Genomic DNA, 20,051 nt, shown 5'->3' with positions numbered 1-20,051 from the left:
ATGCCATTTGGTTTGCGAAATGTGAAAAATTGAGATCACGTGACATGAAGGGGTCTAAGGGAGACTTGTGTGCTCCGACTTGAACCGCCTCAAATTGGGTCCGGATTCGAGTCAAGGTACGCAAGTCCACCCTAAACCTCGATTCTATTCGTATTACGTGTCTCGGTATTTTGAAATTATGAGTTTTGAGAAAGGCGTTTCCATTGGTTCATGATTCGTTGACGCGCTTACAAATTGATAGCCGATTCGTACAACTTTATTTGAGCAGAATGATACGTCCCATTTCCCGTTTGTGAAGTGGTTTAATGATTGAGACCTCAAACCTCAATTGTTATGGATCAATGAAATGATTCTTCGATATTAACATACCTAACATACGAATTAACATGAAACCAACGATTAAATGAAAATTGTGATTACAATCAATTCAAAGAATCGGTTTTGACCGTTTCTTGCATACATAAAACATCAAACACGATGACAACGTACATTGTTACATAGCCGGTGCCGCCATGATCTTGGGAACGCAATCAAACATACAAACAAGCACAAACACAATATTTAGAGGAATCGATAAAACGGCACCGACTCATGGGAAGCGAAAAATGTAAAAAACTCGGGAAACGACTTGAGTCGGGGAAAGGAGGCCATCCATGGCCCGAGGAAGCCAATAGGGGCTCTCGGCCACCTCCCTTGGGGTGAGGCCGAGAGGCTCCTTTGGCTTGCCCGAGCTAGCAAGGTCTCCTAAACTCCGATCAAACTATTTTCCGACATGCTAGCACTGTATACGATGAAGACATGCATAATACGATGTAAAAACACATCAAAACATAAACTTGCATACGAATCGGTCATGGACCGCCTTATCGCCCTACAAATGCAAAGAAAACGTAAAATTCTTAACTTCTCTAAGTTGGGAATGATTATACCTAGCCCCGGGAAGCAGGAAAAGCCGAGGAAAGTCGAAAAAATGGGTTCGGGAAGTCAGTTCTGCCCCCTGGAACGAACAGACCTGAATCAGTGAAATCGGGTCTGCGGCATACCCGACTGGCAGTCCGGCTTGTTGGGGCTGTATCAGTTGATCGGGGTGACCTTTTCTTGCGGGGTTGGTTGCGTTGGATTTCCAAGAGACTAAGGATCGCTCCTGCGCTGGTTTCGTGAATATTGCAAGCGTAGATTTTCCGGAAATCAAAAGCAAAGTCGGATTAGTAAAAAATGACAGACCCAGTCGGGGCGAAACAGACCCGACTGGCACCTGATGAAGAAACCGGTCTACAGGAGGCTCCCGGTGGTCTTTTGATGCAAGGTCGGTGGCATTGGACTCCTAATTGACTGAGGATCACGCCTATGCATGTTTTGTGAAGATTGCACGAGTAGATTTTCTGGAAATAAAAAGCAAAATCGGATCAGTGAAAAATGACAAACCCAGTAGGGGCAAAACAGACCCGACTGGCATCCGATGAAGAAACGGGTCTACAGGAGGTTCCCGGTGGTCTTTTGATGCAAGGTTGGTGGCATTGGACTCCTAACTGACTGAGGATCATGCCTGCATTGGTTTCGTGAAGATTGCACGTGTAGATTTTCCGGAAATCAAAAGCAAATTCGGATCAGTAAAAAATGACAGACTCAGTCGGGGCAAAACAGGCCCGACTGGCACCCGATGAAGAAACGGGTCTACAGGAGGCTCCCGATGGTCTTTTGATGCAAGGTCGGTGGCATTGAACTTCTAATTGACTGAGGAGCACGCTTATGGTGGTTTCATGAGGATTGCACGCGTAGATTTTCCTGGAAGATGCAAAGAAAACCGGTTAAAAACTGAAAAAATCTGTGAAGGGAGAAAGGAGGGAAATGGCGGTGGTGCACGGTTGAACGGCTCTCGGGCCGTGACCACTTCGTCACGGGGGATAGTGAGGGTTGTAAGGAACCCCTAGAAAGTGATGGCACGACTCGCCATAGTCGTGGGAAGGAAGAAACGTCGGATGAACCTGACTAGGTCCCGGGGAGCACCTAGGAGACCGATTCTGTGCTGGAGCAAAGCGGGCTGCTGGAGGCTTCAAACTGAAAAACTAAGCTCAGAAATGGACTCGGGGGGTCGAATACATATGGGATATGAAATTTGGTCAAGTTTGTTTCGGGTTGGATGGCAGTCGCCAGAAAACGGTTGAGTTTTCCGACAATTTTGGCCTTGAACCAGGCTAAGGAATGGCTATCCGAATTCTGAAAATTTCTGGGGTTTGAGAGGCTTTGGGAGGTTCTCCTAGAGTGAGAGAGCTTGAGAGAGAATGGATGTTGTGTTGTGATTAAGCTAATGATGCAATGGACTTATAAGGGCAAGCTTAATGACAAGGTTAAGTGGAGTTAAGTGCAATTGAGGTGTACTTAGGGCATCCGAATTTTTAGAGGGAAGATTAAGGTGGGGAAATGTCAAGGTAGAGTGTAGGGGAAGTTAGGGAAAGAGTGTGGGAGAGGTTGAGTGTGGGGAAGGGGTGGAGTACACTCCACCTTGGTCCGTCAAAGCAGAAGGAGCAGACTGTGACCAGCAGTTCATGTGATGACCTGATCATGCGAATTTTTCCTGAATTGCTCATGAACCTTTCGGTCCATGTGATATTTTTCCTTTATCCCTACATGAGTTAGGCACATCCTCGTAAAATTTGAAGATCGTTCGACGTCGGGAAGTACCCGAAAGAATTTTTCTTCAACAGCTGGCAAAAACTGGGAGATTTGGTTCCGATCTGTGGGGAAACCTGTAATTCTGTACTAATCTAGCCTAAAACACATCCCGTTTTTCTTGATTTTCTGAATCTTCAGTGAATTGGGAATCCAATGACGATGGTCATGCTTGAAAATACGAAGAATTGAATTTTTTATGAATTTTCTTCCTCGACTGGTAGAGTCTGTCCCGGTTTAACTGTTTTGCGCATGGTGTGCTCAAAAATTCATAACTCTCTCTCCGTATTGAATCTTGGGGATGAGTGACCCGTCATATCGAATCTAACTCGATTTTCTAGGTCAAGCACATGAAATTCACCCTTTTAGGTTCAGGATTGATCGAGATATGATGCGTCAAATTCCATGCTCAAGCTGCTGTATTCACTGTTTAGGCACCCCAAATCCAATGAATTTCATCTCTTTGCTCAAATGGGCTCTCGATGTGATTTTTGTGTTGAAATGTCCTTGACTCACCAAACCTTGATCTAAAAATATCCAACTTGGCTCTAGGATCCATGAAGATAGTCGTTCTCACCGAAGGAAATGATACAGAGACGTGATTTCCTCTTTGTCCACTGCTTTTGGTTCGACTATTGATAATTCATGCCTTACTCTTCGGGATCAATTGTGTGTGCCGCAAAATTTCATACGTTGCCCTCGCCATTTTTTGTTAGAGTTTTAGGATCCTAGTTGATGACTTGTCCTAGACCCGGTGGACCAAAATGGGGTGCTGACAAGGTGGTCTTATACATATTCTTAGAGATAAATATTATATATTCTGATACTATAAATGTAGGTCTTGTAAACTCTATATAAATAGAGATAGTCTTGGAGCACTGAGCACGGTGAAGATCGTGATAGAGAGTTTAGTGTGACACTTCGTCTCGGTGAGAGTGGGTCGGGTTTGGGCTTGAGGAAATATGAGTGTAATCTTGTTGTAATATATTTTGTGCGATTTAATGGATATTCTTAGTTCCGCCCAAATTATTCGCATGTCCTTTCTATATCGTTCCCATCGAGTCGGTTGGATCGTTTCTAGGCCATAACTCATGCAATACTTATGACTACTTATATAACAAAAAAATTCAATATCAGTCATAAGACGACATTAATTGTATATATTACAGTCGTAAATTATTTATCAAAAACTCTACCAAAAAAATTTATTGGAAAGAGTTCAGTTTGATATAGTCACAGTCCAATTAATGATTTATTAGCACAGTTTCACTATGATATGTATGTAATGATATTTTGCTGTACAATTATAAATAAATCACTGCAATATAAATGGCCTATTTAGACTGCGTTATATGCCTCCATATATAAGCCCAGTACTACACTTTTCGATATCTTGTATTTATTTTTTGACAATTTCGAAAGTTATTTTACACCATGAAAAATATTTTTTATTATAGATTTTTCCATAGTATTTTCCTTAAAATATTGTTAAATGAGGTGACATTGATTTATTTTCACGCTATTTTGAATTTTTGGAATAAAATTGATACAAATAAAAGTAGGTTCACCAATTTTCTTTGTTCAAATATTAACTTAATTATATTTTTAATAGAAAATCCTCCTAAATAATCAAGTCTTTTCTTTCATGGTCTACAAAGATAGAGTTACACCGGTACTCCGACAGATGCAACTTATTTATTTATTTTTAGTTTTTGACATTGAAAAGGTAAAGAAAATTGTGATTTTAAGTTTCTACATAATTTTGGATTGTCACATATTATTTATAAGACGCGTTCATATTAATCATACTATAATATATATGCATTAGCTTTTATGATATTCTCATATTCAAAGATATAAAAGTATGAAACTGCTTATGTGATTCCTGTCATAATTTTCATAAAATTATGATAGCAATCACATAAACAGTTTTAAATTTATATATCATATTTAAATCCAGTATCAATTTTAACATAGAAGAGTAAATGAGATGATTTATTATAATTCACTTACATATATATAACAAGAATGGAGTAATAATTTTTTTGTCATAAGGAAAGTCCATGGATCTAGTACAAAAAACATGAAATAATACGAAATAAAAAGTCCTATAAGTCCTACACTTACTAATGATGATCGAACTTAGAACTTCTTGATTTTGAGTCGGCGTCTTGTGCCACTGCACTAAAATTTCTTCCTTAGAATGACAATTTTTACGTGACTTTTATAATATCTTTTATCTAATGCATACAATTATTTCTCATATTCAGAGTAATATTTCAATTTTAAAATTAAAAAGTTATTATGTTAAATAATTGCGAATTTATTAGGGGAAATGAAATTTCTTACATGATTTTATCATATCTTTCTTTTAATAGGTACGCTTATTTATCATACTAGGGCAAGAGCAGTGTTTCGCAGGGGTAAACTAATTTTCTTATCATTATCTTTGTTTTTTCACTTTGCACTTCTTATTATTATATTATTCATGTAAATCTTCTAATTAATTATATATATATATATTTTAGTTTATTTTGATAATGAATATATAAAAATAAAAGTTCTGCATGAAGATCTACTTTTCAGTAGAATACAAGTCTATTTTTATTATATATTGCATAGTTTTTAACAATTCTAGTTTTTTTAATTATTAATTCACTTATCAAAGGACTTATGATTGGAAAATCTAATCTTTTCATTTCACTTAAATAAATCTTCTAATTGGCTGTCTTATTTTTAATTTATTTGTAATGGATATTTATTTTTGTTATATGTTGTATAATTGGATGAAGATATAAAATTCTTCAATCTAAATTTATAATATTTTGTATAAAATTACTTTTGTTATATGCTTTGAAGATATATATATGCTTTGAAAAATGAAGAAGATATAAAGTTCTTCAATCTAAATGGATGCCGAGTTCAAGTTATCAATAATGGCATATGCTAGATATTTAAGTAGTTTTGGTCTACTTATGATAAATTTAGAAAAATTACCAATACATTAAAACTTTCTATTTTTTTAGTACAAATTGCACATAATATCGAAAAAGAAAAATCCGAAAAGAATATGTTAAAATTAAAATCTAAGACCTACCGAAAAAATTAAAATATAAGAATTTTCCATATAAAAAACTATCTATCTATAAAGTCATTTGGAGAATAAAAAAAGAATTTGAAAGATTTCAAATATAATTAGAGAATAAATATTCGCTTACATCTAAACAACTATCCCGGAACCACATGAATAAATCTCCCATGTTATTAAAAGGACTTAGGTTCAATAATTTTTTTTCTTTTGTAATATACAATTTGGTAGGTTTTGAATGAAGTAAATATTTGAAGGAAAGAAAGAAAAATAAATATTATAGTTTCAACTTATGGGATTGAAAGTAAAATTGGAAGAGAAAGGGGGGAGAAAGGAGAAGTGTCTTGAACCTGGGCAAAAAAGGTGGAGGAAAAGTCATCTTAGCACCCACCCGTTTGGTCTTTACTATATTTTGTACTTAGTTCTATTTGACTTTAACGTGGGACCAAAAGAAATAAAAAGAGCAAACACTGGCGCCTGAGTAATGAAATTCTCAATACTCGTCCTCAGGATCCCGAATGGGACCTGTTTTAATGATTTGTAATAATAATAATAATAATAATAATAATATACAAATTGATAAACATAGAAAATTATTCTATATTAGTTAATCATTCCATAGGTATTATCGGAGAATGACGATTTTTTATATTTTTCTTTCACAATTTTCGCCTAGTACATACATGTATATAATATTTGAATTGATACATTAACATTTTAATATACAAATAAATAAAAGTATGCGTTTTGACAGTGTACCAGATTAATTCATTGGGTGACGCATTGGTCTAAAGTTTTTACGTTTAATTTGTTTTTATCAATGCCACATTGTTGGAGAAAACTTAACTTATAACAAGCGTTCCGTCCGCCCCTTGCATTGTACGGGTTTTGTATCATATACTAGTAAAGTTAAAAAAAACTTTTTTTAGGAGAAATAAGAATTTTGAATGATTAACTTCAAAAATTGGATAATAATATCTATAATATTAGACTAATTTTAAATGATTCATTGACAACATTATACAGTTATTTATTTATATTCTTAATTTTAAGTTAAATATTCTTACTTTTAAGTTAAATTTTTAGTTTTCATGGGATCATAATTTTATAAAATTAGTGGTTACAAGTAATTTATTTTGAAAATCATATGTATAGAGGTTCACTTAATTGTTTAATATTCATTATTGTATACTTATTATATATCTAGTCGAGACTAATATCGCTATACAAATTCTTTTAAAGTAGTATTATTGGAAATATATATTACACACATTAAACTTTTATACTTTATATATGACCATAAATTCACACAATTACTAGCTTCCTATAATTTGCTTGTATATGCTCAGCTAATTATTTTAGAGTGGAATTCATTTTTATATCAGTTTCTTTACTTATTTAATATCTCAATATATTATTTTAATACAATAATTTTCGAAAAATAATTGCATTTTTAACCATTCCTATTTATTTATTTATTTTCATGTATTTTTATAATATTAAATAATTTTTAGAATATTTTTACATTTATCAACCGTTTTATACAGTCAGATATGAGCCACGGGAGCAGACCATTGCTTGAACAAGGAAACTGCGGATGTCGTGGAGTTGCAGCCCTATGTCTTTTGGGAAGATGTGATTACGCTGGCCAGTAAGGTGGAAAAACAGCGAAAACGTCGCAAACTCAATGCATCGCGGGTGCTTTACCCAAAACCAGTGGCTGCTAGTTCAGGATCCTCTTCGAAGTGGAATGCGCAGCAGAAGGATGTAGGAGGCTCTCAAAGGCCTCAAGCTGAGGCGACAAAGGGAAAGGAGAAGCACACCGATCCGCAACGCCCTGTTCGGAGCCGAGACATCAAGTGCTTCAAATGTCTTGGATTAGGACACATAGCTTCCCAATGTCCGAATCGACGAGTGATGACCATCCAGAACACTCAAGAGATCGAGAGTGAAGATGAAGGGGTGGATGAGGAGGTTTCTGGAGGTGCGCAGGGAGAGAATGTAGAGTTGCTCCTCTTGCCCCCGCTGAAGCCCAAGGAACTGGGCTTGCTCGAGTGTGAGTCCCCTCGGAACCTGATGGACGTTTTCCTCATCCATTGTGTTTCCCGGAATAATTCCTCACTAAACACTCGTGTATACACTCCTTCACGTGTTTCACTCGGCCAACAAGAACAAAACCTTATGCTCTGATACCAAATGATAAGCTCACGAACCAGAACTTGATAAAGAAAGAAGGGTGGAGGGTAGAACCAACTAAACTCACTCGCCATGAGTAAGAAAAATCGTTTTGATTCGCCACGCTCAAGGATGAATGATAAGAATCAGAGTTTTCGCCACTAAACAATGAACCTGTTTAGATAAGAAAAGATAAGAAACGCTCTAAGCAATTTCAATCAAAAATTCATCAAATTCGTCTGTCTTCCTCTCTTACAATAAGATGCATATTTATATAGAGGGAAGACACCCCCCCTGGACTATAAAATAGGAAACTGATATCTGATATCCTCTAGATTACTTTCCTAAAATAGAGTAATGTAATAATCTGAAATAGGAAACTTAAGATTGCTGACTCAAGCTAATATATGCTAACCTGTGGGAGATTACTTTCCTGTACCGCAACTTCGCCGAGCCACCTCGCTCGTGCGTCTTGCAACCTTGTCGGGTCTGCTAAACCGTGCGAGTTTACTTTACTACACAGCAAGATCGCCGAGCCACCTCGCTCGTGCCTCTTGCAACCTTGGCGGGTCTGCTAACCCGTGCGAGTTTACTTTACTGCACCGCAAATTCGCCGAGCCACCTCGCTCGTGCCTCTTGCAACCTTGGCGGGTCTGCTAACCCGTGCGAGTTTACTTTCCAGCACCGCAAGTTCGCCGGGCCAACTCGCTCGTGACTCTTGCAACCTTGGCGGGTCTGCTAACTCGTATAGGTCTTATAAGTCACAAAATGGACCAAAATTGCGTCACAAAGCCAACGTATAGGTCTAATTCGACACTTTTAAAACTTAGGGAATCAAAATTGATCGAAGGATAAACTTGTAGGATCAAAAATATCTTTTTCAAAACTTATAGGACCGAAAATCGTCTTACAGAGCAAACGTGTATGATCGATTCGGTAATTTTAAATTTTATATAACCAAAATTGATGGAACGCCAAACTTATAAGATAAAAAATACTTTTTTCATTAGATATATGTGCCGCAAAATGCCTTTTTTTTTATACGCTTTATAACCGGAGAAAAGCTATATATATATGTATATACCTCTTTATGTATAATTCCGCAAAAAGCAAACTTTCTAATTTTGTTTGGGAGTGATCGGGGTCATACATAAATAGTTGTGTATATATGCGTATATATATTTGTTCATAATGAGGACAAAATTAAGGAAGAACAAATGCGTATTTTTTTTTGTATAAAATTGCGGTAGCTAATATTTGGATCTTAGCTCTCTTTATGATATTGATAGGCGTTATCAATTGGTTGAGATCAATCGTCTTTTGGGATATGAACTACGGGGAATCTTTCCAACCACAAATCCATTTTCTTCTATTTTTCTGAATTGCTTTTCCTATTCTTTCGTTCAAATTGGAATTTCCAATTTCTTCCACTAAAATTTTCTTCCACTACAAACTGTCTGATTTTGGATATAATCTGTCCCAATTTGCCACAAAAATGAAAAAGAAAGAGCAAGCGTTTAATTCTGATTTTTTTAATAAGATTGGGTGTATGAAGTCTATTAATTAGAGATAAATTCCCATTCCAACGTTGGCCATAGTCGAGGTGTACAGTGAATTTCAAACTCTTACATTGCAAGTAAAGTTAAGGCACTATAAATTCAGTTCACTGTAAATCGCATTCTTATAGTTATTCTGTTTACCCCTTTTAATTATGAAGACCAGTTGGAGAGATGGCCCCCTTGAAAAGCTGGAGATATACCTTTGCAGAGTTTATCATTATATCTCCCTTAATTTATTTGTCCCAATAATTTTTTTGAAATATATATATATATATATGTTATGTCAGATGTTGTTAGCGCACTATTTAATTTTCTTTTTTCCTCTCAAAATTGACGAAAATTCTTAGCAATGTAAGCTTTTTTTGAACTTTTTTTTCTATATATATATTATTATCAATTTCAAAAGAAAAATCTTCTTTCTCAGGTGTCTTGAAATAACCTTATTGCTACATGTTGAAAACCAAAACATGTCAAAATGAAGTGAGATATGTGCGGGCAAGTGATAACAACACCATAGGTCCTTAATGAATATATCACGTAAAATTGTTCATCAAATACTTTTTGTGATAAAAGTTCTATTTTTATCAACAATATTTTTTTCGTAATATTTCTAAAAGTTAATAGGTATTGATGAGTATTTATTAATTAATGATATTACCACGTTATATATCCCTTGCATGTATGATTTTCTCTGAAAACTCTTCCATCAAAAGGTGCGTCCCAAATTCAAGAAGCCTTAGCATAATGGAATCTAAAGCCATGTCACTAACTCAGTGGGATCTGCATCGGACGTCAGCAACTCCACCCCATGCAAATAAAATATTTAAAATAATAAAATAAAATAAAATTGTAGAGCTCGAGTTATAACGAAGTTATTAAACTGCACTCAGTCTAGACAGATATTACTTGCAGCGACACAATTTGAAATTTATCAGGAGATTTTGTAGCCAAAGTCTATGGACAATCGAACAAGAATTAGTCTTAATTAGAAGACAAAAAAATCTTAAGCCCCGGAAAAGAAAATTTTCGATCTTTCATTAATTTCTCCTCAATCCTATTACACGAAGGTTGTGTTATAATATAGACTCACATGCTTTAGATGAGAGCATGGCCAGTAAAAGAAAAGGAAAATAAAGGAAAACGATGAAAAAAATTACATAAATATTGACAAAAAAGAGTGGGATACATTGACAAAAAAGCCCCTCTTGATTTCCCAAACATCTTCCATGGGCAGCCTTGCTTCCTCTGTCATTGTCGGTCTCGCTGTAGTGTCTGGGTCTTGGCCATGTACTATAGGGTGTTTAGTTCGGTTTCAGGACTTCGGCTTTCTGCATTTCGATGTCGTTCTCTTGAATGTTCGGTATGACGTGGCCGTTCTCGCCATTGCACTTCACGGGCTCGGGGATCTCCTCTGCTTCCTTCTCTTGCCCCTCCTTGTACTTGCCCCACAGAACAGAGTATAGTCCTGCTACTATTAAGATTGCGCCGAGAATTCTGCACGTTAATCGTACCGAATAAAAACATATCAGTACCGAATAAGAACATATCAGTATCATCAGTCACTGGCCTGATAACTAACAAGATGTTCTGAAGAGGAATGGGGAAGAGAGAATTAATTACCCTCCGAGATAGATCTTCTCTGCGAGGATGAAGGATCCCATGATGGCTACAATGATCATCATCAACGGGCTGAAAGCTGTCACAAAGACCGGGCCTCGTTTCTTCATTACCAGCCCCTGAACATAGTACGCGATGCTCGATGATACTATGCCCTGTTCCGAGTTTTTCATCCTAGTTAGTGTAACATAATCGATGATTATAGTAAGGCGAAAAGAAGGAAAATGTGCATTTTGTCTATTAGATAAACATGTTTTTCCAGAAACTTACAGCATAGGCGGCAGCGAGCAGGTTCATGTCCCAGCCGATGGACCAGACAGATGCCTTGTGCTCCATTACGAATGTGACTGCAATTGACTGCAACGTGCCCATGAACACCACCAGAGCCGTCAAGGACAGGTGGGCCGCGTACCTCTTCAGTGCCACTGCCTGTAGTGTTGCATTTGCAGTACATATTATCTCATCGGTTAAGTCGAGATAAAGTATTGGTTGCTATGTATAGGAGCTTGGGTTAAACTTCAATCGAGCTAGGACTAATCAATTGTACATATCTTGATACCTGAAGGATGAAGAACGAAGCCCAAGCGAAGGTGGCGATAATGAGGAGGATGGAGCCCTTGACCCAGTCCTTGTCGGAAGCTTCCGAGGCATTCCCGGAAGTGTGGGCAGCATTAACGGGACCGGCCCATAGGAAGTTCACGACCTGACCCTTGTACAGTGTCATCAGCATCGCCCCTCCCACCGTCACGATTGTGCCCAATACCTTCGCCTGGCACCTCACTCTCTTCATGTCCAGCTTCTCCATCCTAATGACCACCGACGACACCGTTAGTTAATCTTATCAATTCGATGCGCAATTAATCGAAGAAATGTGGAGAAGTGTTATATTGGTACCTGCAGAGTACTGCCATGATGAAGGTCATCGCCGGGAGCATGTTGCTCATGGCACAGGAGAAGGTGGGCGATGTGAACTTTAGGCCCGCGTAGTATAGATTCTGATCGATCACCGGCCTAAAGATAGCACGCCACGAAGTTCGATAGATAAGCCAAAAAGTTTTACAAGGATCAACTCATGACTATTCGAATTATTCTGAATCGACACTCACCCGAGAAGGCCCAGCACGAATATTTGCATGAACACCGCGAATGTCATCTTTGGCCTCACCTTCCTACAACAGAGAAAGAGTCAACCACACGCTCAGCCCGATATACCAGACCACTAAACATATAGGAACATGGCCTTTGCCAACGCTGTCTGTTTAATTACCTCTCGAGGACAATAGCAAATGGGGCGATCACAGCAGTGGCGAATGCATGCCTATAGACGACCAGCACGTAATGGCTCATCCCGCGGTTGAGGGAGACCTTGGTGATGATGTTCATGCCGGCATAGCCGAACTGGAGGCAGATCATGGCTATGTAAGGCCTAGCCGTGTGCATGAAGTTGCTCAAACATCCTGTTTGCGCCATTTTTCGATTCGAATGCCCAAAGGATGATTCGAACAATTAGTTGAAGTCTCTTTAGGGAAAGAGATGGAAGAGGGGAAGCGAGGAAGAACACTCCAATTTGATTGTATGTGTTTCCTAAGTAAAACTTTGTTCAATGTCTCCTATTTATAGGCCTTCTTGGACCTCGAATTTATCCGCAATATATCCTTTTAAAAAAAATCCGTTTCTCTATTTTATTTATTTCTCTATTTTAATTTATTTTATTTCTTTTGTGAGTTTCTGTACGTGGGGGAATCTTTTTCCAGCTAGTGATCCTTAGCTAGAGAACTGATTCTTGCATCTATGTGAATATTCCTTGACAATAATTTTTGGATGATCTTAAACCATAAACTACGTTTCTCATGATCAAGAGATCAAAGACATAGATAGATCGATTGAATGTTTGGTTTTCCCTCTATAAAATTGATCTATTTGTAACTCCCCATGTACAAGTTATGTAGTAGCTGGTACTCTAAAAATTGTTAGAATTCGCACGGAACTGTTCAACACAGAGCAATGAGGAGATCGGCTGGATTCTTCAGGGATACTTTATGGTGCAATTATTGATGAATATATGAATAACTAATTAAATAGTCATATGACGATCTAAAATGTGATTTACCATATAATGATTGTAGCATAGAATTTTCAAATTCTGTAAGGTTACGTGACATGATTGTATTTTATATACATGTTACCAGAGAATATGAAGGTAGTTTCACAAGAAAAAAAAGGAGGGGAAAAAGAAAGTTTTCTCATGACAAAGGTTCATTCCGTTGCCTCATTAATACTCCACGGCAGGGACGGATCAATGGAGAAAGCGATTTCTCCCGGTCCCCCTTTTCATCTCTCCACCTCTTGCACTCTTCGATCATGCATGAGTATGATTTCTCCTTTATAATTTGTTCCAATATTAATTAAAAATCTTGCTTCTTGCTCTTTAATTTGTAATGTATTTTCTTTTTATAGTGCCAACTATAACAATATGAGTATTGCTTAATCTATTTGAAACAAATATGCGATTAACGATTTCCAATCTTTTTATATTTCATAAGTTTCTTCTTAATTAACCAGTTTAAATACAATTCTGTATTATATATACAAATCCATTTTGTAATCGTTTCAAAAAATATCATTACAACTACACTTCCCTCATTGTGTAATCATCATTATTTTCATTTTCATACACATATTTCAAAAACCATAAAAGAAATTCTCTCGCAGAATATAACAGTACAATTACAGATTATGTATTACATTAATGTCCTAAAATGTATAATAAAAGATTATGTAATTCCACACATAGTGCAGTTATAGTCTGCACCCGGGGTCCTGGATCCACCACCGCTCCACGGTCAATAAAATCAGGTGTATTCATGCACTATTGTGCACGCGAGAGTCAGCCTCCAAAATTTTTGTATTTAGTGTGAGTCGTACCTGCAATCTCTCTGTACCAAGGGTGATCGTGATTTACACCACTTGCGGTAACCCTTCGATGCTTAAGGAAAAAAAAAATGTCACATGCCCTTTGATGAGCGATAATCGAGGAATAAGGTGCGCATCTGTCCTAAGTTACCACCATTGGAGTTGGAGGTGATGTACATAGTAACATATGAAATTAATTCGTCCACGAGTCGTTAAAAATCATCTCTTATTATTTAACTACTGATCGATTATAGTCTTTTAAATTATAAAAATGTGACGAGGATGCCTCTCACTTCAGTGTGTCTATATATATTATTTTTGTGTATTTGTAAACTTTCATCCAGCGGGTGATTTTGGATCCACGTGGCAGCAAATGGGTTATATGGATTATATATAATGTGGCTAAGAAATTGAGCGACCCGCAGGTGCTTGCTGATGTTGTTAAGTGAAAGGTGGTGGTGGTGGTGGTGGGTAAAGGTGGTGGCGGCCCACCGTCTTCAAGTCGTCATCTTCCTCTTTCTTCCACGACGCGGCACTCCGATGAATCAATCTCATCCATAAGAAGGGTTCGGAGAGAAGCCAATCACAATAGTTGAGTCCACTTCAGATTCATTCATAAGTATTCTTAATTATATAACACCAAAATTTGCCCTATGCATACATCTCCGGATACGTATACATGCAATCTTAATTTTTTTTTTCAGTTATAAGGGAGATCAATGGATCTAATATAATGAAAAAAATTTCATGACGCAATCAATGAATTCAATTGCACTGTACCATCAAATAAATTACTAAAATTGTAAGTAAAAACTGAAGTTATTCAAAATCTATTTTAAAATTTGGACAGTTTACTTCGAAATGCATGTGATTTGCTTTGAAAGCAACTTACTTTCTCTTTTTCGTTTTTGGATGGAATTTACTTTCTCTATTAGTAATTTATAAAAAATTCAAGTAATTTACTAGGAATTGTAGTAAGTTATTTTAATTGCATGGTGCAATTGATTGCATTATAGGCCTTTACCAATACAATCAAATAGAAGTTCTAATAATTAATAAATGGCACTGGTATAACAAATATCGAATCTGAAAGCTCTTGCTTACTAGACAAAAACGTGAGATATTGTGCTACACCCTCTTTAATATGCATCTTAGAGTTTGTATCCTTCATCATGTGGCAAATAAAAAATTCTTGACAGGTTTAAATAGTAATCACTTGAGAAAGGAGCGGATTTACATCGGCGAACTTTATCTTGACTTCCACGCGCTTCCCATGCCATAGGCATACATTTGGATGACAAGTTTACGATCTCGCAGAGTATTTTGCATTAGGTCACATGTTTATGTCGTGGTTTATGGACGATGCGCATTTTCGGCTTCTTTTTCTTTGGGTAGAATAGATTTGTAAATTACGGCCTTACAATCTTAGGAACTATTTGGCAAGATAGTGAAAATTAAAATACTATATTAATCATGTGCTTCTTTTGTATACCTCCACTCAACTACATGTAATAGAGCAGTCCAATACCAGTAGTGATTTGTGCTCTCTTAGTCTTAAGTTGAAGCCTTGAGATCTTCAGATGCCCTCACAGCCGCAAGAAGAACAATGAAATATATATATATATATATATATAGGGATGGATCGAGGGACTGAAGCAGTTGCGGCTTAAAATTGTCACTTTAAGAAAATTTACATATCATTATTTAATTTTGATGAAATTTCTTATTTTCGCTCTCTAAAAATTTATTATCTTATTCATCCCTTCAAGGAGTTTGCCATCTAGTCAAACTCTTGTCCGCCCCTCTATATTTATACATACATATATATTATATTTGCCTTGAAAAAACAATCGGGGAGGTGGGTTCGTACAATTTGTTCAGTTTATAAAAGGTGAAGAAATTAATAAGAGAACTAAGAGCTGATTGGAGGAACTGCAAATGCATTCCATCTCCCACACTAACTGGTCACGGAGCTACCAAATGATTTTAGTTGCTTGCCAAACAAGAATTTTGCACCTCAAATTACACGCAAAGCGCAATAAAAGTTGTCTGAGTAGATTTCATCAAAGTGTTTTCAATTTGAAAAATTGCTGCACCTTTGTCATTAATTTCCACAAAATAGAAAAAAAAAACAGAAGAAAAGTAAAAGCTTTTTGATCATTCCTCTATTTCTTCTACTGAGGAAGATGATCTTTATGTCCCGTGCCTCTCTTTATCTTGTTGTCCTCATCTTCATTATAGCACAAATGTCCAGTTGATTCATACTTATCCATCTCAAAATAATTAATTTGTCTAGCTAATTCATTAAGATATATTTAATATCTTAATAAAGGTTATAGCATCGTATCTACATTAATTAATTATATAGGAATCATATCTGATCAATCTACGTAAATGAATCTAATAATAACAATGATTATCCAACCAAAAAAGGAAATTAAACATGGACAATGAATAAGAATATATTTATGAACAAGAATATATACTAATAGTAATAAACCACCAACTTTTCTAGGTGACGCATTAGTGTACTTGCATATTATCCACATTGCTGCACTATGCGTACATATATAAGTTCTGATACATTCATATATTCCCGGTATCAACGGATCACATTGCAATAGCAAAATGGTGGAGGAATCACACAATTTTGTGACAAGACGAAACCGTGTTGTTGCCCTCATCTTCACGCTAGCTATAACCTTTTAGAGGAAAAAAAATTAAGATAAAAAATAAAACGTCCGCATCTTTTATCGGTTTTCTTGTTTTACCTTTTTTGTTCTAGTGGAAAGTGAGTTCAATTTGGGAGCTAGAGAAGTTCAAACCATATATGACATTCCATATATGGTGCTTATTATTGTAAACACAACTGAAAGCATAATACAACACACATTTTAATCGGATCGAAAATAAGCTCTCTATTCTTGAGAACGGAGAAAATTCACGATTGTGAGAGTTTTACTTTTTGGATGGATGACTCGGCTCGAATATAGATTAGTAAGTGCCATTAAGTTTCTAGATATATATCAGATGTTGCACAATTAAAAGAAAAGCTGTCGGGGTTCTCCTATGCACTTGAATCTTCGATCATGTTTTGCACCTGGCTTTCCAGGTCGTCAATTTGGTACAGATTCGAGTGCAGCTTCGACATCATGTGAAAGCATTTCGATTTGACATTTTTAATCAACAATCCTATAGTAGTGAGTCATCGGAGAATCTGATTTTGCACGTTCTGAGATTTAAAACTTGTAAATTCATAATATGCAAGACACTTTATCTCGTTCATCTTCCTAATTTTGAATTCTGATTTTCAATGTTTTAATAAGGAGTACACTAACACTTTGGTCCTCCAATTTTTTAATTGCCAACACTTGATCACATGAATTTTCAAAATGGAGAATTCGATCCATGAATTTTCAAAAATCATAATAAAAGTGTCCTTTCAGGGACCAAACTGGTGGGGAAAATGGCTAAAAGGATGTTTTTGTTATGATTTTTAAAAATTCAGGAATCACATTCTCGATTTTGAAAATTCATGTAACTAAGTGCTAGCAATTGAAATATTGGAGGACCAAAGTGTTAGTCAACTTTTTTTAATAAGTTATCAATAAGTATCACCTTCACATGCAATATTTTTAGTATGGGCATCTCATGCACACATATATATACATATATATACACTTTCTTTTTTGCAAATATTTATATATATTATATATGTTTAGTTGTTAACTACCTTTGCATATTTTAGATAGAGAATCGGATGTAATGCTCTTTGCCTACCTGCGTTTCCTTTATATATCCTTTCTTGTGTCCTAAACTAGACTTAGTACTCTATGGAATAATAGGGTGACGCATCTGATTCAATTTGGATAACAACTGCTGGCTATCAATAACAGGGAAATTGCTCAATTTCGAGAGGTGTTGGCCCAATGCGTCTCCAAATATGATTGGCTACGGATTGAATCGAGTTTCACCTACACTATAATAAATTAACCGGTAAAATAATCACGTGTGTTGCATGTATAAATAGAGTAATCTGATACATTATTTTGTATAAATTTGCAAATAAATATTAGTTATTATATAAATATAAAACATTTATTTTTTTGCAATTGATGATAAATTTATAACACTTTTTGATTTTTTTTAAATTTCAAGTTATCGTATGCATTAATTTAATATTCAATTTAAAATTACGATTAATAATGAAATATAAATCAAAACATTAATATGCAAAAATAAATATAAAATGATGCAAAATATTCTTAAAAGTAGACCTTTTATAGGTAGTAATGAAGGATTTTGTATAACCATTGGAAACTCATCTATTAAAAGTATGTGAGACATTTTTTTCTATTTATAATCAAAATTGCGATGTTTAATAAGAAATGGAAAGAAAAAGAGTGAAAAGAAAACTGAGGGATACATTGTAAAAATGTTTTTATTTTGTGTAATATATATAAATACTTGTAATTTCTTATTTAATAGTCCTTATACACTATATGAATATAGACTAACTTTTTTTTGCTGGGTTAAATATAGACTAACTTATCAAGAATAATTACTGTAGCAAGCTGCGTTATTTTGCTTTGGGATAACTCCGGGGAAATGATAGTGGTTCAAGACCAACCATTAGCACCTGTTATTTATTGAGAATTATTATTGGATCAAGTTTCGGTGTTGTGATTAGAGACAGCTTCAATTGATGATGACGTTTTGTTCGAGACAGACCTTTAGTATCAATTTAAATTTATTAATAATTATGAAAATGGTAAAAGTTAAATTATGAAAAGTTGAGAGACAATTAATTAAGTTTCGTATTTTTATACTAATCATAGATTGTAGATTAATTGCATTTAAAAGTGCTCCTGGACTAATTATGAGAATCTTTTTTTGGGTAAATAATCATAAGAATATTAGAACTTGTGATGTTCTTATAATTTATCGTGAAACGTCTAACTTTTGGCACAATTTTTTTCTCGTAAGGATATATACATGAGAAGAACCAAGCAGAATAAAGAAAAAGCTTTCTTTTCCAAATTTAAACAACGTAACCACACTGTACTAGATGCGAGAGCATTCGGACAATGTATATGTGAGATTTTCATATCGTTACAACCGTCCAATTTACTTTAAAAAAAAATCGTCCAATTTAAAGGATTAATTATATTACCTACAATGTAACTTAAATATTTATTACTCAATATTCTCTCATACACATGGACTGAATTAGTTTTTAAGACTTTTTGCATAGAATTAATTAAATAATGGCAAATGCATGCGAGATGCATTGGACCTGCGTTCTGATATATATATATATATATATATATATATACTATATGAGATTTTGAAATTATTATAGTTCTCCAATTTATAAGATTAACCTAATTGAATATGACGTTGTTTAATTGTACGTGACTCAATAGTATAAGTAGGGAAGATTTTATTTTAAAAAAATTGTCATCGTCTTTAATCAATCTTTTCTAGCTAATTTTTTAAAACTTGAAATTATGGGTCGCTTTGTGATTGGTCCATCATTGTCCCGCGCACGTCGGTCATTGAATGTTCGTTTTATTTGAATCTATAATTATTTTATGAGGCTCGGCTTCAATTTGTTGCTTTTGAATGGGGTCTTTTCTGAATTATAGCAACGTTTCATCCTCCGATACCACGAAGGGAAAGAAGGATAACCATTATCTACTGTACAAATTAAATCAAAGATCCATTGGGTTAATAATTTGTATAATACATCCACCCATTACTAATTCTTAGGGTTATTAACATAATATAATTGATCCTTGGGTAGACACAAAATCATCAAAATTCGACTTATGAGTAACGTAGGGACCATGCGATGGGCGATCGGCCCTTACCTTTAAGCCCTCGGAGTTCTGAAGGAATTTCCATGACATAATATATATATTATAAGGGGTTTCATGAGTCTTGTCCATACATGTCTTGTTATCTTATGATATTTGGAATATTTTTTTGGGTGAAATATTTTGGTATATTTTTATTCTCTAGCTTGC

General features: G+C 35.5%; 1 protein-coding gene across 1 annotated transcript; it reads right to left on the bottom strand.

Moving 5' to 3' along the window:
• Positions 1–10,505: 10,505 nt before the first annotated feature.
• On the bottom strand, positions 10,506–12,692 carry LOC116202744 (WAT1-related protein At5g07050-like). Its single transcript, XM_031534351.1, has 7 exons — positions 12,377–12,692; positions 12,216–12,278; positions 12,004–12,120; positions 11,669–11,915; positions 11,380–11,538; positions 11,113–11,264; positions 10,506–10,986 (listed from the first exon to the last, which is right to left on the bottom strand). The coding sequence occupies exons 1-7, from the start codon at positions 12,577–12,579 to the stop codon at positions 10,794–10,796; spliced, it is 1,134 nt and encodes a 377-aa protein (XP_031390211.1). The 5' UTR covers positions 12,580–12,692; the 3' UTR covers positions 10,506–10,793.
• Positions 12,693–20,051: the final 7,359 nt, after the last annotated feature.

The sequence above is a fragment of the Punica granatum genome, chromosome 4, assembly GCF_007655135.1.
Source record: "Punica granatum isolate Tunisia-2019 chromosome 4, ASM765513v2, whole genome shotgun sequence".
Taxonomy (NCBI): domain Eukaryota; kingdom Viridiplantae; phylum Streptophyta; class Magnoliopsida; order Myrtales; family Lythraceae; genus Punica; species Punica granatum.
This window is presented reverse-complemented; position numbering and strand designations above follow the sequence as displayed.